The sequence below is a fragment of the Kryptolebias marmoratus genome, linkage group LG20, assembly GCF_001649575.2.
Source record: "Kryptolebias marmoratus isolate JLee-2015 linkage group LG20, ASM164957v2, whole genome shotgun sequence".
Taxonomy (NCBI): domain Eukaryota; kingdom Metazoa; phylum Chordata; class Actinopteri; order Cyprinodontiformes; family Rivulidae; genus Kryptolebias; species Kryptolebias marmoratus.
The window spans coordinates 16,672,259-16,696,776 of NC_051449.1; the positions used below are offsets into that span (position 1 = coordinate 16,672,259).

Consider the following 24,518-nt stretch of genomic DNA (forward strand, 5'->3'; position numbering starts at 1 on the left):
CTACACATACAGAAATATTGTTCTTAGTTATATTTGCCAGTAATATATGTTGTTTTAGGATATCGTCATTTTAAACTAAAGCCACATTGAGGGAGCTTTTTCTGCTCGTCTTGCAGCATGTGTGTGTCCATATGTAGCACCCACTGCATGCCGCCTTGTAAATTTTGGTTTCTTTGCGCCTTAGTACAAGGTTATCCATCTCACCCTGTCTGTGTGCACCTAGCTACAGTTCTATGTGCCCGTGCAGTGTTACAGTAGTTGCATGTTCGGGTGTTTGCCTCCCCTCTCTGCTCTGTGAACAGCAGGCCAGCTGACATCTCAGCAAGGATGGATTAGCATATCAAACTACTGGCACAACTCTGCATGACTCCTGACAGCCTCCTCTCTCCCAAGGGGTCGAGTGGAGCAAAGACACGAGTATCATCTCGGGGACTGAATGCAGAAAGATCAGAGTGGCGCAGGAAGGCACAGGGAGTGGTTTAGGATCTCAGCGAGAGCTCGGTTTCACAACAACGCTGCACTGTACATGTGCAACGTCTTTTTCACTTTCTCTCTGCCTTCACAGATACTAGTTTTAGTAACAATTGATCAAATTATTTTATTTCATATAAAAGTTGTACCAAATAGGTTTGCACATATTTGAGCATTAAAAAAAACTTACTGTAAATTCACACCACTTTTAACAAATTCATCAGTCAAAAACTAGAAATAACTTTATCATTTATTGCTGTTTTAAATTAAGTTTACTACTCTGTCTGCAGAGAGCAAAACAAGGGGAAACTCTCAAATCAATAATCTTACTGTCTCTTGTACAAGTGTCCTGCGAGTCCAAGATGCCTGATTCCTGCAGGGATCTAATGCACGAGTCCACCAGCTCCAGGCCTGTCGTCAGTTCTTCTTCTATGTCCTTCTGTCCATCTACGTGCAGATGGAAAAAGAGAAAACTAACATCAGTAAAAAGAAATGCTATTTCTCCTGAATCATGCAAATGCTGAAAAGGACTTAAAGAAACATACATGCACCTCAGAAATCACTGACCCTCAGTAATTCTGCTCTGTTTATTGCATCTGTGCTAAATTAGAATTAGGGTTCCAGTTCCAAGGGAGGAATTATGCTTACAGCACTACTTTTGGAGTTAATTATCATTGTTATGGTTTTACTATCAGTTTGAAACAAAAAAAGGACCAATATTAAGTCCATGTATAAATGTGTCCATCTACCACATGCTTTTTATGCAGACTATTACTACCATTTTTTTATTTTTTTGTTTTCTTCACAGGAATTACTACATCCACTAGGGGGTGTTGTCACAATAATACACATGTCGGTAATAAGTTGCTTTTCCTGTGCCTCGAGTTTCTAACTACAGCAACGGGAAGCTACAAACTTTGTTGTGAGATTCAAAGTGTTTGCTGGTAAGGTACTTCTAGGGGAGTACATGATGTGAAAATCTTTAATTGGTCTTTACAGCAACACCCAGAGATGTTCCAAAGCCAAAAACCCTCAAGAGGGAGGGGGGTTTGCATGTGGGTTCATTTCTCATAAATGGAGCAACTTGTTGCAGTTTTATAGCTTGGAACTCCACACAAAAGCTCTTCAGGTGAGTGACAAAAAGTCTTCAAAAAACAAGAAAAGAATTCAGTCGCTTTGTTTAAAAACTCTTAGTATTTCACTGATTATCAACACTAACTGTTTCAATGGTTTAAAGTATCAATCAATATAACACAGATGGACTAAGTGTCTCATCCTCCTTTTTCGATAAAACCTGAAGCCACGAGATCCAGTTTACAGGCATGCTATGTTGTATTTTTGGAACCAGAGTTTGTGCAGTAGGAAGGTGGATCTTTAAGTCCCTCCTACTCCCTCGCGCACAATCATTGTGTCACATGACATTTCTTTTAAGCATGAAAGGACTAATTACAGCTGAATGTGTTAGAAAAGCAACATCTAAACATATACTTGCAAGGCAAGAATTATGTGAATCAACAACAGTCCACAGTTAAAAAAACATATCTGAGGGCTTTTTTTTTGTTTGTTTGTTTTTAACCAAGGCCAAAGTCTTATTTGTTCACATTGAGCAGCAAGACCTTGTATTGGAACCAGCCTGTGCTGTTCCCGTTCTAGCTTCAACTTCTAGGTTCCCAAGGGATGTCTGGTTTTCTGTAACAGTTGATGGTTAAAAGAGGAATTTACTTTAAATACTATAAGATACTGTTTTACCATTTTTTCTCTTGTTTCTCCCTCTGTTTTATTTTTCTGCCTTTTGGTCAAATCATCATTAAATGGAGAATTTGTTCCCAACTGAATAACCTGGTTAAATAAAGGTATAGTAAGGTGGATTGTCATAATGTTCTGGCTAAGTAGTAGTAGTTAACAGTTGTATAAACACCTCAAAATACATACATCTTTCAGACAATACTTTAGTGTATGTGCATTTTAACAACACTATCTAATCCAAATGATGAATTATTTGAAATTTATTTATTTATTCCTTGGCTCTTATCTGCTTTTTGTATGCAATCAGACAACAGTGAGAAATTCTAAATTTATTCTTATCTAGTTGCTGATTAGTTGAAAAAGAAGGAACTTTACTCATCCCTTTAGCACCGACATACAATGGTAAACCCTGTGTCAAGGGTAAAAACGTATCTTGATAATCCAGCAACAACTCTTATGGGATCAAGGTCCAACATGTGCTCAGATACCAGCCGTTTGTCTGTCAGACAGAGGCTGATAGCATGCCTGGTGTCTTTCAGTTCGAGAGGGCTGCCAAGGAGGATAAAAGCTTACAAATGAGTCTTAGGAGAACATTAATCTCTTACCAAGATGGAAGGAGAACGTTAATAGTAGCGGCTTTAGTGGGAGGACTTAGAAGGCCTATTTTATTGACTTCGACTGATGCGATTGCAGACTGATGATGCTGATGCTGTTGCTAAAATCATTTCCAGGACTGACTGCAATGTTACATTGGATTTACTCTAAACCTTGCAGGGAAAAAAAGCCACGAGTTATTTTTCGTGTGTGTCAGGATTAATGGGTTTATAACGATTTGTGAGCGATGATGTGATCAAAGGTCTGACTGGAGTAAAGAAAGGTTTTATTGTTAAGTAAATTTAGTCTTTCTCGGGCTGAGTGGCCAAGCTAGAGCACAGCAGGTCGGACAGTGAAAGCCTTTTACCGCAAAACCTCTGGGCTTGTGTTGTGTTAGCCACCTCTTTGTGGGCAGAGGTCACCAAGCATGCACTCAGACCATCAATCTACTCTTGACATCGAATAGATCCTAACCTGACCGACAAAGAGGCAGAAAACGTGTTGTGTTGTGTTGTGTTTTAGTGTTGTGGATTAATGGTGTTTTTCGAACTAAAATCCGGTCAAAAAAGTAATTAGGTCTGGAGGTGTGCTTTCATTTCACTTTTAAATCGTAAGAAAAGCCCATTGATTCTGGTTGTCGTTTATGGAAAGCACCTCCCATCTGGTCTTTTAAAAATGCAGTTTGACCTTTATTTGGCTTTCACAAGGGGCTGAAGTGCGAGACAGTGACTGAAAAACAAGATTTTATGTAAAGAAACCTATTTTCTGTGCAGAAAATGAGTCTCTTGGTTTAATCTTCAGCAGTCACCGGAGTACTTTGAAAGGACTACATCAGTATACCAAAGATGCACAGTGGGAGGGGTTAAAAAGTAATAATGCAACAAGCACATTCAGCAAATAGCAAACAACAAGGGACTAGGCATGAGCATAAATTTGAGGATAACATTTTACCTTGGTTGTTCCAGCGAAACTTCTCATCTGTTGAGCTGCAAGAAACAAACAAACACAATCATTTTAGAAGCAACAACATAAAAAGTGTTAACATTAGATTGTTTTTGTCTATTGAACTATGAGCAGGATATTTAAACCGAGATCCTACAAGGTAGTAGTGTTCATTCCAGCCTCATAACCAATAAAACATCCTTATTTCATAATACGGCTTTAATGAAAAGAGGATTACCATAAGACATGCTGATTTAAAGAATCTCAGACGAATGTATATCACCAGTTTAAAATCTTGTATATCTAGTTGCAAAGTTTGTATTCCAGAGTCAGCTGAAGGATGATAAACCACAGAGCGCTGCTGCCTGGGAACGTTTTTTAATTACTTGGCCACAAGGACCTTTCAAAACAACAGAAACATAAAACAAGATTTTTATTTTTTAATGGCAATGACTGCAGGAGATTAGTACAAAATGATGTGAGGTTAAAAACAAATACATTTTAATGAGCAGTTAAGAGTAGTAAACTATAGTGTACATCAGAGTTAGCTTCATTCAGTAAGAGGAAACAATAATGATAAATTACAACAAGTGAAAAATAGATTTCCATCCACAGACTTTTTATTTTGCTTAGTTTAAAAATACCTAAGGAAGTAGGAAGTTCACTAGAATCATCAACAGTGTTGACAGCAACATCAAGTTCACCAGAGAAGATGTGAATGACAGCAAGCTGCCTTTTTTGGACTGTTTGGTTCACATGTAAAAACAGCTGAAACACTGGGTGCCTTTAAATCTCAACTTAAAACACACCTGTTTAGAGTTGCTTATGGCTAAATTAGGGTTAGAGTGCGGGTTTTTGATGTTTGTCTCTTTCTTACTGTTTATTCATTGTCACATGCTGTTTTTATTTTGTTTTTTAATTATGTAAAGCACCTTGAAATGCCTTGCTGCTGAAATGTGCTATACAAATAAAATTTGATTGATTGATTGATGTAAAGAGAGGACAGCCTCAACATTGAGGTCTACAGGAAACCAACCTACACAGATCAGTACCTTCTGTTTGACTTTCACCAATCACTGGAACACTAACTTTCTGTCATCAGAACTTTACACCATCTGGCTGAACATGACCCCACAAAAACAGAAGGGAAGGAAAATGAACAAAAACATATCAAAAAAGCTCTTCAAACATGTGGATATCCTCACTGGGCTTTTGTCAAGTCAATGAGGAAATCTAAAAAAACATGCCATTGAACAGAATAAGGAGAAAAACAAACGGAAAAACATTGTCATCCCTTATTTTGCTGGAGTATCTGAGAAACTCAGAAGGATTTTCTTCAAATACAACATCCCAGTGCATTCCTAGGGTCTCTTTGGCATTTTCCATGATAATTCGGAAGTATGACGTATCACGTGCCAAGCACAGGAACACAAACAAAGCAGTAAAGAGTGGGTAAAATGGTTCAGTCCGTTGCAATTAATTGTGTAAACTAACCCAAAACTACAACAGCTGTGTCATTCTTCAGCTTTCCAAAGAACAAGAAACTTTAGTGGATGTGGTTAGTTTGCTCTTGATGAAAATTATAACCCAAAATCCGATGACTGACTGTGCAGTTAACGTTTTGAAGAGGATCTCCTGAAATACAAACCTTCAATAGAAGAACCACAGCCAGTCGGACCGTTACCCGCAATGTCCCGCCGTCTGACCGGCACCATCTGCCATCCGCCGTCTGAGTGGCACCCACGTCTCCCACTGTCTGACCCACACCCTTCATCTCCCGCTGTCTGTCCCTCACCCGCCATCTCCTGCTGTCTGACCAGTTGGGAAACTCCTTGAAGACTGTGTGACATCATTGTAAAGCTCTGGGGTTCCCCTTGTGAAATGTGGGACTCAGGTTCCCAACAGCATCACTCCAGTCCAAAAGAAAAACAAACATATTTTCAATCTGGTACTCCTGTTAACAAAATTTGCTTTGTCTTCTTCTTTTTCCATTATCCCTGATAAACACTGTGACAGTAACTTCCTCAGATTCCTACAGCGGTCTACCACAGCTGGCTATGGCTTCTTCTGTGTCACTAACCAAGGAGATAACAACACCCACACAATGTCCCCACTTTGGAATTATTACAGAAAAAAACTCTAAAAACAACTCATTCATGTTTTAAATCAGAGAAATGGACCACTGGAGTGTTTTATGATAGTGTTTAGCTTAAAAAAACTCATTATTTTGATATTTTATTTAATTTCCCCTTTAGGCCTGATACTTAGTCATTTGCACTCTAATCAACACCTACATTCATGAGAACAAAGTCGCCCATTTGTGAGCCAGGAAAACAAAGACTAGCCTCTATTGTGAGGAGAGGGAGTGTAATCTGCATGTAAATCTAGTTTACATACCATTTCAGCTTTAAAAAGCTTGAACTCCACACTCTCTGCTTTTTGAACTGATTAGGCTCCTCAGATGTGAAGCAAATTGTCTTCAACTACAGAACTAAAGTCCAATTGTTTTTGATCTGTTAATGAACAGATGGTTGGGTTGCTGCTACACCTTGAAAAGAGTGAGTAGCACAAATGGCACTTTGCTATCCACCATTGTTACTGTTGTTGATCTACTAGTGCATGAGCAGAAAAACCATTGACTGCAGTCAATGGTTGTTCTGCTCATGTGCGACTTCACGAGTTGCTTCCTTTGAAATTCAACGGGAAGTTTCCAAAAAGTTCCACTCTGAGACCTGTATTCAAAGAGTTTTGGTGTCAGAGAATCTGATCGCTGTTGTGTACACGGACAGCGGAAGTGCAACAGAATTGTCGCGGTTTCACTGAAAAACAGTATTGTGTAAACTGGGCCTTAGAGACTCAAAACTAAACAAACTAATAATGAAGTGACTAAAAATATAAAGCTGTAAATAATCCACAATTGTAAGCAAAAAAAAAAAAGCCATCCACAGCTAAAACAACAACAAAAAAGTTTATTTATTGCTTGTAAACACCAACCAGTTGCTGCTAAATCATCTCACTCATTACCTCCATTCTGTACACGTAAATGCAGAGGGTGACGGATTGCGAAGGGGAGCCAAGCAGCACATGTTAATGGAGCCCTCTGTCAGAACAGCAGCTCCTCATTCATCAGGCATTGTTATAGCCAAAAACACACCCCTATGGGTGCACAACCACGCGCACACAATCTGCAACAAGCACACAAAGTGTGTCACAAAACACACAGAGTAGAAAGACTGAGACTGAACCCTAATATATTTCAGTTTCATTGTAGAGAAACATCTTAACTAGAACAAGAAGATAAGGATTCATACAAAGGTCTTTTAGTTGGGCACTTCTGTTGTTTTCTAAGAGAAAGCCAAACTCGACCTCTGTATTCACTAGTGTCAAAATGTTGCTTTGGTGCTCTTGAAATTGCCCGAGTGAAGGTGAGCGCGTGTTATTTACCGACGGCCAGTGGGTGAGCAAGTTAAAACAAAATGCAACCTGAGAGCTCACATAGACACCTCGCTGCAAACTGTGGGGAAGGAGGCCAAGTGTTGTTAGCGTCAAGCAGTTACACGGAGAGAGGGCTAAAGGTGGGTTGTAAAACAGCTGAGAGGACATTAGAATAACACAGCAAGAGATGAGGGAAATATCGCAGTTTGTTTACATTATCACAAGGGGGGATAAAAACTTGACGTGGTGAAGGAGAAGACAAGAAACTGGTAACAAGATTGGCGTAAAAGTGTGCACAACGGTCAAAAAATGTTTAAATTTTCCATTACTCTGTTTTAGTGGATTTATATGTTGACATGCTTATTTTATTGTACAACACTTTGGTTTTAGTTGCATGGTTTTCAATGTGCTTTATGAATACACTGACACTGACATCTTTTCAGTTTGTTATTCAGCCCGGCTCAGTTCAACTTTACCATCTGTCTTCAAAAAGAACATTCTTTGAAGGAATCCACATCACTTGCTGCCCTGACAAAGATCTCAAACTGTCTGTATGTGCTCTGAGTACGTGCTGAGAAGGACTCAGCTACTACTATACCAACCCAAATGTAATGGTTCACAAGACATTTTCCTAGCAGACAGACACACTAAAACATGCACACACAAACATATGCGATTACATTGTAGCCCACCTGGGTGATAATTAGTTGGTTTCGATGTATAGAAAAACCCAACAAACTGTTTAAAAGCTGAGACAGCAGTTAGGACAGGAGCTAATCTCAGCTGCTGCCTAATGATTTAGGACAGTTGCCTGTTTCATGTTTTTGCTTAAAAAATTAATGTGTCCATATGGTCAGGACTTGCTGGAAATTAAAGTTTGCCCACCCCAAGTCCTGCAGCTGAAAAACCCTCTAATGAATGAAGCTTTGGGTACAAAGACATGTGCTGCTTCTAATTCTGCTTGCTGGACATTGTTATATTTCATTTTCCCTGGTCCAGTGTATCAGTGTGGACGGGATACACATATTCTGGCAGCAAAGCTGAGCTCACCCGTGATCATAGTTTTCACTTTATAATCCTTTCAAAATAAAAACAGGCACTCCAAGTTGTTTCCTTTGGTTTTCTGGGAGGGGTTGGGCGGTAGATGTGTTGAAAAAAGTACCTCGACTGGAAAAGCACCATTAGGAACTTGGCTTGTTACTACCAGAAGACAGTGTAAAGTAAAAAAAAAAATGGTTGTGACAGTTCATCCATTTTAACTACGAATACTTGAAAATCACTGCTGATCCTTATTAGAGGTTAAATCAGCTCCTAGCACAACACTCAGTCTGTGTTGAATAAAGAAAGTTTTTGAAGAACCATTCCTTCTCTTTCAACTTCTTTGAGCTGGAGCCGGCAGGAAGGCTGAGAGTCTTTGTTGGACAGAACTAAAAGATGTGCTGTTCGGTGGGCCCAATTTGAAGGAGCTCCTGGATCATCCAAACAGAGGAAGCTTGGAAAACCTTTAGACACTGAGGAATGGCCGAGCAGCTTTACAAATAATATCCAATCTGCTCTAGCACACACTTCCTTGGCCCAGCTCCTCTCTGCCCACACAGGCAGTTCTTCTCCCCCTGGTACACAGGTATATCTAATCAGTGTTCACCACGTGAAACAGCTCATTGACCTATTGGCCGAGGAAACAGAGAGTCAGAAGTTTTTCCTCCTGCTCTGAATCTCGTTGGTGCAGCAATGGAATCTGACAGTGTAATTAGTAGAACAAAAGAGGACTAATTGACAGTGTGATCGGCTCTCTTGCCACAGGTCACACCACGGCATAGTACCTCATCACTGCTAATGATATAATCGTGTGTGGGTGTAGGTGTGAGAGTGGCTTTATTTGTGTGTGCACACATCAACATAAGGTAAAACTCAGCTGTAGGAAAGCAGAGGGACATGAATGTGAGGAATAAAAAAAATGAAAATGTGGAAATTATTTGTTCTGAAAGTTTGCTGTTTTGTAAAAAAAAAATAAAAAAATAAATCCAACATTGTACATGATCCAAAACAATCTAATCTGATGGGGTTTTTTTTAAAAAAAAGAACTACTGTAAAACAGCTTAGCAACAAAACCGGATTATAAAATGCCTCCAGCTGTTCTTTACAAGCCACAACAACTGACCTTGTTCAAATAGGTTGATAGCATTGGACAAACCTTCCCTCTGGTGTGAAAGTCATACCATGAAAGATACTCTATCCTCATTTCCTAAAAACTGATAAGTAAATTAGTAAAAGGTAATTACCTGGTCCTGTTTTTTTCTCTAAGCACAGGAAAAGCATTCCATTTGTTGATTCAGACCCAAGAAAAATAGGTTTCAAGTTCAGTTTCAAGGTCAGAAACAACATTTAGGCCTCAAATCTCCAAAGGATCACATACGTAGCTTTTAAAAGCACTAATTAGAGGAAAAATTTATTTTGAGCACCCCTTGAAAAGGGAGATGTGCGCTTCAAACTATCTTGCAAACTACGCAGTGCTTTTCTTCACTGATACAGCTTGCCCACACTTAAATTAGGTGTTGTGCATGCATTTAGAGAAAAAAAATTACTGCCAGGGGAATAAGTACCAGATCAATGATATTCGTGACATTCATCATTTAGCATAAAATAGCTATTCTCTTTTGAGAGCTGGTAGTATTTACATCTCAAGAGGTGAAACCGAGGAAGAGTCGTAATCTGCTGCACTGCTGCCATCACAAAAAAGGGGAAGGCAGGTCTAGAAATGTACAGTTCATTCTCTTTTCCACTGATATGATAGAGGTCTCCTCTATAAATAATATGTCAAAAAAAGAGTCAGATCCCATTATTTATGTTGTGTTACATTCAGAATGCAAAACTATGATCCTAGAATATTCCAACTACATCTGTATTCAGTCCTTTACATCTGTTAACAAAAAAAGTAACCTATGTAACTTTTTTGTAACTTTGTAAGTATTTTTTTCATGGAATACTTATCATGGGATGCCCTAGATCCTGAACATGGCTCCCATGATCTGCAGCCATTCTGGACTTAGAGAGCACCCCTTGTTCCAGGAAAGAGAGCAAGAACCCTTTTTTAAATATTTAGTTGGAATAAGAAGCTGCAGGGATGGTCAAGAAAGCATAAAATGCCATTCACTGATTTAGAAATGTCGCTCTGAATGTGGTACCTCCCTGATACAGCCAGATGTTGTTAATCCAGTGCCTTTTTTCTTTATTTAATAAGACCTGCAGCTCACAGGGAAAAAAACTAAACAAAAAACATGTTCACTCTCTCTCTCTGGGACTATTGTGCCTGCTGTGTTTGTTGAAAAGAGTCATACTCAGATTGTGCAGCGAAGACAACTGCGATCTGACACAAAAAGAGTGCAAATTGCTCGCACCTGCTGAACTGGATGGGCCAGCACTGGCATATTAGTGCTAATGCCTTGTGAACGCAACGCTAAGAGAAGCTAGAGGGTACAGATGATGCACAAAAGTAAGAGCAAAAGCTGTATGCTGCACATTTCTATTCAATCAGGGAATAGGTTTAAGTGACATCAGGAAAAGAAGAGCTGAAACAAATGTTACCATGTCTCTAATTTTCACCAGTGGATCAACATGCACTATGCCAAGGACTGGACCAGCTCACCTACATTCACTGGCCATTTTATTAGGCACACCGGTTTCAATAACTTCTCAACAGAAATCATGAATCAGCCAGTGAAGTGGCAGCACCTCAGTGCATTTGGGCATCTAGACATGGTGAAGACAACTTGCTGAAGTTCAAACGGAGCATCAGAATGAATAGGGAAGAAAAGGGATTTAGATGACTTTGCACAAAGCATGATCATTGGTGCCAGACAGGTTGGACTTAGTATTTCAGAAATTGCTGATATTCTGACATTTTCATGTACAACCATCTCTAGGGTTTACAGAGAATAGTCTAAAAAAAGAGAAAATACCCAGTTGTGTGGATGAAAATTGATGTCAGAGGTGTACAAAAGATCATCAGAATACCATCTCTGAATACACAACAAGTCGAACCTCGAAGCAGATGTGCTACAGCAGCAGAAAACTACACCGAGTGCCACTCCTGTCAGCTAAGAACGGGAAACTGAGGCTACAATTCACACAGGCAAACCAAAATTGGACAATAAAAGTCTTGACCCCACAGTGTCCAGGTCTCAATCCAATCAAGCAGCTTTCGGATGTGGTTGAACTGCAGAATGGCATCACAGATGTGCAGCTGACAAACCTGCAGTAACTGCGTGATGCTATCATGACAATATGAACGAAAATCTCAATAGAATAATTTCATGTTTTCTTGTTGAATTTATGTCACAAAGAATTAAGGCACTACTGAAGGCAAAAGAGGGTCCAACCTGGAACTAACAAGGTGTACCTAATAAAATGGGCAATATTTTAATGTTATTTCCATGCTACACAAAGCTAAAATGCTGCTGAGCAAAAACTTTTTCTTTGTGCACTTTACCCTCCCGTGGCCTTTGGGTCAAAATGACCCGAAGTTACAAGGGCTTCTCCACCTTTCTTTGTCACGCTCTCTTTTGAGGGCTTCAGAAGGGTTAACCCTGGAGCTGACCAATCAGCCACTAAAACCTTTCATTTCAACCACAGAAAACAGAATGAATATATTAGCTCCGGCATCAAAATAATGAGTTTCTGAGTGCTTCTTTGAAAATTACTTGATTAACTGTAAGAGTGAAAAAAACATTTGTATGACAGCAATGAACATTTTGAAGGTTAGAGTCACTCAAGTGACATATGAACCCCCAGAAAATTCAAAGCTGGAGACATTATGAGGAGCATCCACAGAGTTTCACATGTCTGATATTCACACCACAAGCGTACTTTCAAGGACTCCAAAATGTTCTAAAATGAGATAATTATCTAAATCTTGAAGGAATTTGGAAAGAGCACAAAAAGCTCCACTAAAGGCTGCGTAACACTAAAATTAGATCATTATTAGCCTGTACAACCCATGATCTGTCCTCTGCCGCTGCCATCTTTGGGCCATAATTCAGATCTTTGCCACAAGAGGAAAAGTGCATGTTGCAATAAGGGGGAAATGTGAGCTCTAACTCAATTCAAGCAAATAGTATGAAAGGTAAAAAGCTCTCTATTACAGCACTTGAATCCAATCTTAGTTAAAAGTCCCACTTGATATATTTGGCTGGATAAATAAATACATAAAAGCTGTCATTTCAAATAATGATCAACTCTCTGTGTATTCTGACCTTGTATTTTTAGTATTTTTGGTGTTATCCCTTCTCCATAGGTAATGTCACAAATTAAAGCTCAGCTCTCTGGACTGACAGCACTGCTGCATTATAGGACGGGAGAATAGAAAGAGCAGAAAATGAGGATGCAAGAAGATAGAGAGAGAAAATGAATATGATACAGAGGCAGCCAGAGAGAGAATAAAAGAGGCACATGGAGGTAGAGAATGATAAGGGTAATATGATACAAGACAAAGTGAGGGGACGAAAAAGGATAAACACAGCAGAGAGACAGAATGTGATGGACAGAGAGTGGGGAAAAAAAGACAATAGAGATTTGCTAAATCCAATGAGAGGGGCTTAAAAGAGCGAATGCCAGAGATAGCAATGAAAATCCTGTCATTTTATCCACCCAATAAACACATTCTGAACCCCAGCCTAAAATCCATCTATTTCAGTGCTTTTCATATTCTCCGTTATCTGTGCTGACCACAGTGACTGACACTCTTGTAGACAGAGGTGATAGATAACCGGAGCCACCCATAAAGAAAGGCAGATGACCTTTTTGGCCACTGGAAAGCGGCAAAGTCTACCTCCGTTTTTGTCAACGCCAATTCACACTCAAAAGCTAAAGCAACGCTGTAGTTGCTAATTTACTTGCAGTCTGAAATAGAATCAGAATGTGCCAGGCTTTTTTTAAATTCCCCAAAGCCTGATTGATATTCACCCTCTTCATTCCACTGACCATCAATTACTGCAGCTTTACACATAATGACAAATATTGGCAGCAATGTCTCCTACGTCTGCCAGAAAACACAGTTATGCTTATGTTAATTTGTACCACAAAATGAGGTAGGTGGTCAGGCTGGTAGAGTGGTAGTATTTCATTTCAGACTCACACAGGCAGAGTCAAGAAGAAAGAAGAATAAATCTGTGATGAGGAAGAATGATTAAGTCTGACTGAAAGCTATGATTAGTATGAAAACGATGCTCAAATGTTTAAGGTTTTATGACAAGAACCAGTAAATCTGAGCTGGCTAAAAGCACAAGGAGTCCAGGATGTTGACTTAAGGGAAAGTATTGCAATTTCAAATGTCACTTCCAGTTATTTATCACAGTATTCCAGACTTTGGTGAAAAATAACAATCATGCCAAAATGACTGTACATACAAGAGCGTGTATTATTTATCATGTTATCATTGTAAACTATTTTTAGTACTGTCAGTACTTTCATTACATGTTACATGTTCAACTCTAAGCAGCAAATAGACAGTTTGTGTTTAATTGATGATGATAGTGGAATAATTAGTAACTAAAAACCTCTTTAAAACATTTACTTTATAACCTTTCAATTTAAAACAAACTGGATATTGTCTTTCTTTTTTCTTTTTTGCTCAAAATGCTTTTTTTTGTCAGAAAGACCAGCAACAGATAAAGTCTGGACCATAAACTAAATCATTTTTGCAGTCCTCTGCCAGCTCCTCTCCCACCCCTCACAGGATTCCTCATGACTGCCCCTGCATCTCCAGTAAGATCTGCCTTTTGGAGGGTTCCTGGCCACCCCATTGATAAGTTCCAGCATTTGGAGCTGCCTGGATGACCCCAGGAGGAATCCCTGCTTTACCAGTCCAAGTGCTGCCCACCTGAGCTTTCCCTCTGGCCCCTGCAGAACCAGTAGTTCTTTCCAGTCATCTGATCTACCCAGCTCCCATCTTTGGTTTGTTATGTCACTCCTTTGGGCCTTCTCCACCCACCTGTCTGTGTTTTGATCTTTATTTTCTTTTGTTGGGACATCTGGGAGCTGTCCCTTGGAGGAGAATTATTGTTGCAGTTTATTGTTTCGGAACCTTCATTTCCTCTGGTTGTTCCTTGATTGTTTAAGCTCTGGTTCACTTACACTCAGTACATTTAAATGCCGTGAAGTGCTGCTCAGCACAGTGCTGACATGCACAGCACTTGAGCCATGATTGTTGACTTCTTGTGTCTGGGATCAAATAAAGTCCACATATTACATTTAAGTAGTGTGAGCATTTATTGCTTACCAAATATATTTGAACATATCCACAGTAGTTCATGAAGCTCCAAAGATGGCTAAACAACAGAAGTAGGCTGTATGAAATAAGACTGTGTTGCACAAGAATAAACTGTTGAATAAAAAGGTTTGGTCCTGCCACCTGAATGAAAGTGCCCAACTTTATAGAAAATTTGCAACACCACAAAAGGGATATGTATTGGTTCGATTTGGGTCTTAGAGATAACATTATAAAATGACTTGGTTTAAATTTTTTAGCCAACATAAATGCCTCCTGTCAATCTTCAGCTCCTCACTGCCCTTTTCAAGACCTTTTTGTGTGAGCATTGCCATCATTTTTGCCTTTGACATTGGGTTTTGTTCATGTACAGTTTAGAAATAAAAGCTTGGGCCTGCATTTGGGTCCTTAGTCCAACTGTCACTCATATTTACAACAACAATAATGCCCAGGTAAATAACCTACACTACTCAGAGCTGAAAAAGATTGAAAAGTTGTCATAAATCTGAGAAATTGCCATTATAGTTCTTTTTACTGCACATCACATGAAGCATTCACTTGATACTGAAACACCTGATACTACAGTCCACTAATTATTTGTTTTTGTAAAGATGCTTTTTGAAAAAAAAAGGGCAAATTAAGTTTTAGTGATAATTGTCATATCTTCTAAAAACATTTTTCCACATCATGTTACATACATGTTTCAGCATACTTGACCTCTTTGGGGTTCTGTGCAGCTTTACTCAAATGGTAGTCACCTTCATAGTATGTCTCAGTATCATTGACCTTCTGTATTACCAAAGCTGTCATTATCCATTATTCAACAACCAACACCTCTGTTGGTACATTTCTATGGATAGGCTATTATACAATATTACATTTACAGGAACAAAGATAAGCCAATTCGGTTCATAAGAAACCTGAATATAATGGTATCTGATAACAGGCCCAACACTGCCACATGTCTCATGTGTATTTGGTGTTGTCATGATAATAGTTACAGTTTTCTGTTGTTGCAGGAGTGCAGGAAAGAAGAAAAAAGGAACAGGATATGATCCCAAATGTAACCTTTACAGGGGAACAATCTGCTGTTATACGTTCTCTGCAAGTATACACCTTTGGACAGCAAACCGAACTGCTACAGTGAGCAGTGTGTAAATGTCACACTCTTTTTTTTTCCTTTAGCATTGAATCTGATAGTGACTCAACTCCAATACCCAGAAATACTGCCGTATAACACAACAGTAAAGAGCAAGCATCACAAACTGGAGTTACTTCAGAGACCCATGACCCACCTCCAACAAAATTGGATACAACAAATATTATTTTTCTGAAGTTTCTAGAATAAATTCTTGGATTAGAAGAGTGGTCAAACTTTCAGTCAGTAAGTCATGTGTTCTACCCCCAGCCCTGCCAGGTGCTTTGTTTAGACAAGATACTAATGGACCTAATATGCAATTCACAAAAAAAGCTTTATTTCCAGAGTATAAATATATATTAAAAATAACATGGTGTGTAAGTGTTTGTCAGAAAGACAAACTAAAATTTATTTCAGATTTTCTCTTTTAAAATCATACATGCTATGCAGCCTTATTGTTGGGTAATGGATTCGTGCATATGAACACAACATATTGTTGCCTTTTCCCCACTGGAAATTCAGCCCTACTAATTTTAATCAAAATATAGTGAAACATCTCTCATTTGCAATTTGTACAGCTGTGGATTACTGCTTTTGTCGTTAAATAGCTAATATTACAGGCTCAAATTGGCTATAAACCTCTTCAAATCGAAGATGAAGCTGCCAATTCAGAAAGTGGTGGTTTCGTCATAATGATGAAGCTTCCTTACATGTTTTTTTTTATATATTTGTCATTTGTTTATTACTATAAGAACATTAACTGTTGCCTCTTTGAAGTTCCGTAATCCCTGCTATTGTAGCTAATAACAGGAATTATTAGAGGCGGCGTGCAACAGCCTGCAGTGGTAAAGGTAATTAGAGGTAGCTGGTAGTCTTACTGGGGTCACACAATGATGATGCTTGGCGTTTGACATACAGGTTGGTTGGCAGCAGCTTGCAGCTTTAGGGCACTTTTAGAAACAAGTGACATATTGAGGAAATACATTATTATAGCGTGCAAAGTAAGTGGATACATGTGAAACTTTTTTTTACACTGATTTGTTGGCTGATGAGCCTTTACCTAGAGGCAGATATCATTCTATCCTGAAAATCATTTCTAACAAGACACCCTTAAATATACTTTTCTTGCAGATAAACATATATTCCGGGTTTACATCGAGCATGAGTTTTCTTGCTGGGGAGGAAATCAGTGGTGGTCAAACAGTGCATCAGACAGCCAGGAGGGAAGCCGTGGCACAACCCAGACTTCCTATTGTGGACATCTAATTACAGTCTGAGCTGGAAGATGGAGGATCCCCGTGCGCTCTGTAACTATGTGCTTTATCTTGCCTGGTCAAATGAATTCCACCTAATTATGCATTATGTTGGAACAATAGCGAACTGTTGCTGCTTTGTCCAGGTTATATCAAACTCTGCGGCTTCTCATATCTCAGGAGAGGACAGAAATGAACAGGTTGAAAATGTCAAAACCCTTGAGAGTCTGCTGAACATTATGACTCAGAGTAGCTGTGTGATGCATAATGCGAGGCAGAATGACATAATGGGATGGAAGGAAAAGTCTTCAACTCAAGGGCCAAGCCTTCCAGTCCTGACAGGGGTGGATTTAATGAGTTCAACTCTGAATCCTTTTGTTGATGAACCTATATATTGGTGTTTTGTGAACATGCAGCTTCCCACAGCTACACAGAGCTACACAAGAATTCCAGCTCCTCATTGGATTCATCTTAATAATTAAAGAGTACAAAGACATGGAAAAGGTCTGGGTTTTGTTGCAAGAATGTAGTGGGAATGTTGTGAATGTTATGCAAACCTTTGGTGAATTTTGGCCTAATTTCACCAGGGGTTTGTGTGACATTCATTGAGCATTTCTTCAACATAGGCAACTATGCCAATTCAGTGTGATTCCAAGTGAAAGGTTGTGTATTTTCCTGTAGTTTTGTGTCTATAACTAGTTGCCAGGCAGTTGCAGCCCAGTGAGATACTAGCTTTAGAGTGGTCAGGTATAAAAATGAAGCTGATGTAAATTTAGGTTGTTGTACTTTTTTGGACATGGGTATGCTGTACTTGCTGTATCCTGCTCAACCCAGGCATTCAAACAATTTCTTGATCCAACCCCTGGTGTCTCCTTGTACTTTTCTAAGTTCATTATATCTAAAGAATCGTCATCAATGCAAACGTTTAGCTTTTGCTGTTGTGCCATAAAGTCTATTTGCAAGTTATGGATCAGGGTGGTTGGGGGGGATGCAAATGTGTTGACAGAAAAGAGGACTAGGAGATGTCACCCTGTTTAAAAATGTTTGAAATGTCAAAAGAGAACATTTTCAGAATGACTGTCAAGATACTTTTTTGTCACACGTAATAAATACACAGTTGAACTGATAACTCTGACTGGTGCAATGGTTGCTGCAACAAATCTTTTAGCAAGTCTTGGTGTTTTTGTTTTTTTTTATCCTTTTTGGATTGACTTGTTTGTTTTGTTTTCATGGAGATGCTTTAAAACACTACAGGAACTGCTAATGTTTACCACTCCTTGGTCCATATTGCAGCTATGTTTGTGAATCATTAATCTTAGGAACTGACCTGTAGAATTTGACACGTCCACAGGCAATTTTTATGATATATATATATGGTATTTTTAAGGTAACGACTTCATACAGTAAATCTGCCTCAGATGGTTCAGATTCAGTGAGAGAGGTGGAAGAAAGCCAAATGCTTGAAATAACAGCACCAGACATAAGCACATCAGATGATAATAGCATCACTGAAGCAATACTCCATTTGACATGTATTCTTGACAAAATGTTTCTGTTTATTGTTGCTCCAAAGCTGAAATCAAATTTCCATCTGTGCCTATTGATTAGCACTTGTGACCAGATCTTCTGTCAGTCTTAATCACAGTAAAAGATTTCAAATCCCCAAAAATTTCTGCTTTGATTAAATAAAAGTCTAAATTCCAGCATTTTCACCAAGTTGAAAGAGAAGCAGGGAAAAATATACTAAACTTTATATCACTAAATTTAATAACGCTCCATTCCAGCAGTGCTGCAGCAGATTAGAATGGAGCCAGGACGGGAAAGGTGAAGAAAGAAATCCATCTCTTCTGGTTCTGATGCACTGAGCAACGAGGGGAAGGAGGCGAGGAGCTTCATGTATTTTTTTCTCCCCGCAGCCAAGAGGAGAGAGAAACACGAAACTGTTTGAAGGAAGCGATTAAAGCGCAGCAGGACGAGGCGCAGCTCGCCATTTCTGTTACCCTGTTCACACGCCCCAAACAAATGGCTCAAGAGAGAGAAGGGCGGGGGAGGAAGAGTTTTGGGGGAAGCAGAAGTCTCCTGTGACCCACTAAATTGGTCAAATTGACTACCACGTCTGCCAGTGTGGGAGGCAGCCATGTTGACTCGGGGCCAGAAGTTAAATGAGAGGCGAGGAGGAGGACATGTTGGTTCTCAGTGTGAGTCCAGCCAGTGTTTCCAGAACCTCTCTGTGAATTGTCCAGAGGGTTTTGGTATAAGCCTTTCTCTTGGCAAATTATTACACAGTGACAAAACTCGACAACAGAGCAGGACTTTATCAAAAAAACGAAAAAAAAAAACAGAAACAGGACACGAATTAAAATAGTTTTGGCAAACATAATTTTACAAAGGTTAGGCTGTGTCTCTCGATGTTGTGTGGAATATTGTGAAATAATGCATGACTGTAAAGAATCAAAGATCTTCAGCTGTGATTTTTTTATTTTATTTTCCTTCTGCCAAACACCGAACTAAATTTTCCAGTTATCTACGGACGAAACATTGAGCCTGTCGACAGCTATAAATAAGTGTGACTGTCAATAGACAAAAAAACCCTTTGGAATAACTGTTTAGAAGGCTTTTATTAAAAAGACAGCAGAAGACAGCAGAGCTTTTTTTTCTCTGCAGGAATTGAAGTTTTGTCTCATCATGTGCTGAGCACTTCAGCTTTGTTACAAATCGTTCATATAACACATCCTGACATGCTCCCATCTGCTGCTACTGAAAGCACAAGGAAGAAAAAGGAACTATAAAGGAAGGAAATCACTTTCAAAGCTTCTGCAGTGAAGCACACTTTTCCTTCCATCAGTCAAAAAGACAATTTGAGTCTCTGATGCTGCTACCGTACCTGGATAACTTCTCAAAAAGCACTACGTGATCTGGTGCCGTAGCACTTTCAGCTCAACCTTTTAGCAGCACTTTGCTGTATTTTACTCTCTTTCTTCCTCAGATTGACAAGCTGAAGTTGTAGCTATCTGCTCTCTTGCTAGCTAAATGTCAAATCAATTTGCTGCCTTTAGACTATGCCTGCTGTACGCTCACATTTGCTACAGTGCATGCACTTTCCAGCAAGTGTTGGGTCTCTTTATCAGGGCTGATCAGATGCAGCTAAGCTATCTTTGCTAAATGGTGAACTTCCAAATACAAGAAAAAGGAACCACAAGGTTGTCACCAAAATGGGAGAAACCTGTTCTCATTTATTGATGCTGAGTTTATTAGAGGGTGTTTTCTTGGTCCTTTTGTCCAAATCTGTGGCTGAGGCAATTTGAACTGTCAAGAGTAACTTATCCAATTTTGTACTACAAAAATGTTTTGTATTTCTAAGGTTCACTTCATACTTTGGAAGCTTAACAGACATATGATTGCTTCACACTGGGTGGGGTTGCTTTTTTTGTCTGATTTCTCTGCATATCATGCCATAATTTTCATCTTTATTGTTTCTTTTTTAGCATTAGGTGCATTTCTGCCTTGTTTTATATGACAAGAGTTTGCTTTCAGTTCAGAATATTCAGAAAAGGCATGTTGGTGAGCGGTTCTTTTGATTTTTTTTAACACTTTAAGCAAAAGCTATTTTTTTTTAATGAGATCCAAATCTTAAGGCAGCTCTTGCATATGTGTATACTTACTTGAAAGGGTTCCAATGCTAATAAAAGCCAGACAGACAAATACGGCACAAATTTCAGGACTAACTTGGACATGAATTTCATGAATCTTTATCGCTCTCTGCCAGTGTTTCTTGCCTGTATCTGTGTGTGTTCAAGTGTTTTTGTCTATACTATTTTGTAACTAAACACTTAGGAAGTAATCATTGTATAGACATCTACAACTATTTACCTTTTGGAGTCACACCCATTCAAGATGGCCGCCACAGCTAATCAAACTTAGGAAACAGGAAAATGGCTGTAACTTCATTGTACAGACACTGATCTAAAATTTGGTGTGGTAGTAGCTGAGACTGATCCCTAACAGACAAACATGGTTGACTCCAACAGTTAATGCTTAAGTTTTAAGCAAGATCTTTCTCAATGCGTAGCACTGGGAGTATGCGCTGTGAATGACTCTCAGCTACAACCGCGCCAAGTTTCAGCACAATATCTGTAAAACTGACTGAATTATAGCCGTTTCTGTGTTTGCTAAGGCCAGTTGGCTGTGGTGACCATCTTCAATTGGACTGGCTCCCAAGCTGAATCAGTTGACAAGAGATATATCAAATGAGAATTTCCTGAAAGGCTTATCAAAATTTGTCCAGTTGACAAGTTGACTTCAATAGGTAATGCCAAAGTTTCAAACACAGTTCTTGCATGATCAGTTAGAGCTTCACATATTTTAGCAAGAAGGAATGTCATAAGAAGCAAAACTCCAGTATTGTTTCAAACCTGTACCTGTATATTTCAAAGCTGCATAGATTTTATATTTAAGCTTCTAATTTTCAGAAGAGGTTCATTCCAGTTGTGTTTGAGGGGATTTTGGCGTGTATTTCTGAATGAAACTGCACAGTGGATCTTATTATGTCTGTTAAGCAGGTTTTTCTTGGAGCCTAGCTGTGACTGTTTTGTCTCTGTTCTGTCGGCAGATCAATATTATAGTTGCAAATGACTGTGCTACTGTGCAAGCCAGTTAGTACAGTAGCATACACAGACACACACACACACACAAATCCACAGCCGAGTGTGACAGACAGAGCCTGTCTGCGACGGTGGAGGATATTAGTCTTATTAGGAGTGTCTGGACTCCAAGTGACTCATGTGAAGTCGGTGTGTGTTTGTGTATTTATGCAGGGCGGCAGGTTAAAGGGGCTTAACATGAGATTGCATCCCCCACCATCGCCACCACCGACAGCCATTCATCCACCCCCAGCCTGTCTTGCCTCCCTCGTCCATTCCCTTTGTCCAGCTCCTGTCTCACTCTGCGTCCGTGTTGCCTTCCTCGCCCTCCTTTCCAACTCAGTGGGGTATTTTTTGCACCAAAGAGTTTGTCGTCCTGCATCTTCTGTTTTGTCACAGCATGAAAACAATGCACGCCATATTCAGGATGCCTTACAGTGGTTACCGTGAGGTTTATGCTTCATTAAGTAATATCTGTTCTGCTACAGGTGCTCAACTTGTGTATTCCAATTCATTTTTGATCATCATAAAGGTTCCAGATAAGAAATATTGTTCTGACTGCAGTAAAAAATAACAACACAGCAGGGTAACCTTTTTAGTTTTTTATGAAGATGATTGATTAAATTATGTTCTGTACCAACACAACACTGTGTGTGCTCGTATAACAGATGGTTTCATTAACGAGCGGGCAGTATGCTGCGGATCAATACCAGTTTAAAAATTAACATTCACATCACCCACGTTATAATCAATACCGTTATATTGCAGTCATTATCAAGCAGTTTCCTTTTTCAGAGCCAGTAAGAACACTAATGTTCTATTAAATCAAAACCGTAAAAAGAAAAGGTGATAAGGTCTCAGGTTAAGGTGCATGGATTTTATTGAAGTGTCCACTCTTTATCGAATTCTTTTCAATCTGATCAAACACTTTCAAAAGTCAAAAAGAAAAAAAAACAGGGTACTGACAGAGAGGTAATGCCCTTGAGCTTAAAGTTCATCTTCATTAAAACCGTTGTTTATCCGCTCAGAGCACTGGCATTTAGAGAGGAGCGAGTAATGGGGTTTACAACAATAATCCCAAAATCAATCTAAGCAGTCTGCCCCCAAAAAGACATCAAGTAAAAATAACGAAAGTAGCAAGTTTTAAACAAAAATCTTGCGCGATATGTTAGCACTGAGACTCTGTGATGTTGATGACTCTCAGCTACGACCGCATCAAATCTGAGCTCAGTATCTGTAAAACACACTGAGTTACAGCCATTTTTGTGTTGGCTAAACATCAGTTCACAAATTAATGATGGTGCCTTTTCCTTTTATTTTATATACACACAATATTGACTGGTAGGATAAATACCTTAGTACCCAACATGCACCTCATGATCGTTTTGTGGCGTGCCATGCAAAGTTATGCTTAAAAAAGTGGTGAATTAGCAAAACAATGGACTTGATTTTGAGTCCAATCAAAAAAAGCTTCCCACAGGCAGGGAATCTAAAGTGAAAAATGGAGTTTGCTTTATTGTGAAGACAGAACGGAATAAAAAAATGAGGATCTGACAGGGAGTGATTGAAAACCTGAACGTGAATATCCGGGAGGGAGGTAAATGATTGACATGATGCAGCGGCGATGCTTAGAAATGAGGACCTGGCAGGTGAGGAATGCAGAGAGAGCATCAACGTAATAAAATACGGAGAAAAAAAGGAAAGAAAGAAAGCAGAACACGAAAGAAGAGCAATGAAACGTAACCAATAGAATCTTTAAAACACTTAACAAAATACAAATAACATGACGCCTTGGATATTTGCTGGAGTCGAACAACACTAAGAAATGGCTGCAACTGGAGGGGAACCTCCTAACAGCGAAGCAGCCACGCTCTTTCTGTTTGCTTTACCTCAACATCACTTTAATGCTTCCGAAATCAATTTTACAGCCATAAAATGTGTCCAGTTCTCCAGAGCTTACATGTAGTTCAATTGCTACCATTTCTACACAACTATAATTAAGACAATAACTCAGCACAATAAGCATCGCTGTAGTAGCGATTAGAACATTTTAAAGCTCTTTCATGATTGCATTTAGTTTCAAATGTACAGAAGAAGGCAGCAGTCAATTTTGAATTGTTCTGATTGCTGCTTTCAGTCAGAGCTGACACTTAGACGAACAAAACCCAACCACAAGACCTGCTGAAAGCTAACACTTCCTGAATGTGGCAGAGCTCTTCTTCTTGTTTCTTCTTAACAAGATCACGTGATCTTCCAGAAATATAAAGCTACCACTGTAGCAAAGCAAAAACTAAACAGCTCACTAAATTAATACATATTGTTTAATGATGCAGACAGAAGTCCAGAACCTCCAAGTCCTGCAAATGGGATAAAAATAAATGTAGCTATAACAAGTGTACTGCTAATGTTAGACTAAAATGATTATTACCTGAATGTAAAAGGAGGACAATATTGTTTTAACCCATGTTTATATGTGTGTTTGCCTGTTTTGTTAGCAAAATATCTTATAACCCACTGGACTGATTCTGGTATAAAAAAAAATGCAGAAAGTTGTCAAGAGATGTACATCTACAACTGATTAACTTTCTATCATTTTTAAAGATAGTGAGCTAAAATATGGTAGTTGAGATCCATCCACAATAATTACTCCAAGCACTACTCAATTAGCAAGGTATTTGCTTATAACCTTGGCATTAACTGTTAAAGTTAACTGTTTGTCTGTTAGCAAAATATCACATGAACTACTGGAGAGATTTTAAAGATAATTACACATTGAATATGTATTTTACCCCTGATTAACCTTTGGAATCAATACAATCAGAGATGGCCACCACACCTACTCAAGCTTAGCCAACACAAAAATGGTTAAAGCTAATATTTGATATGGTAGTAGCTGAGGGTGATCCCCAACATATGCTTTGAGTGTGACATCTTACACAATGTCCTTTTCAAGGGTTTTACCAAAATGGCTATAATTCCATCAATTTAGCTTAAAAGCCTGGCACAAAAAGCAACAAGTCACATGCATTTCTTCA

The 24,518-nt window shown here is 39.0% G+C and overlaps 1 protein-coding gene across 10 annotated transcripts in view; it reads right to left on the reverse strand.

Annotated features, from left to right (window-relative positions):
• Positions 1–24,518, reverse strand: part of ctnnd2b (catenin (cadherin-associated protein), delta 2b) — a 160,685-nt gene that overhangs the window by 69,714 nt on the left and 66,453 nt on the right. For all 10 annotated transcript variants that reach the window (XM_017420860.3, XM_037982054.1, XM_037982053.1 and 7 more), the window contains 2 exons: positions 3,763–3,797; positions 802–918 (listed from right to left, as the gene is read on the reverse strand). In XM_017420860.3, the coding sequence (XP_017276349.1) occupies positions 802–918; positions 3,763–3,797 (152 nt within the window). The remainder of the gene's footprint in view (positions 1–801; positions 919–3,762; positions 3,798–24,518) is intronic.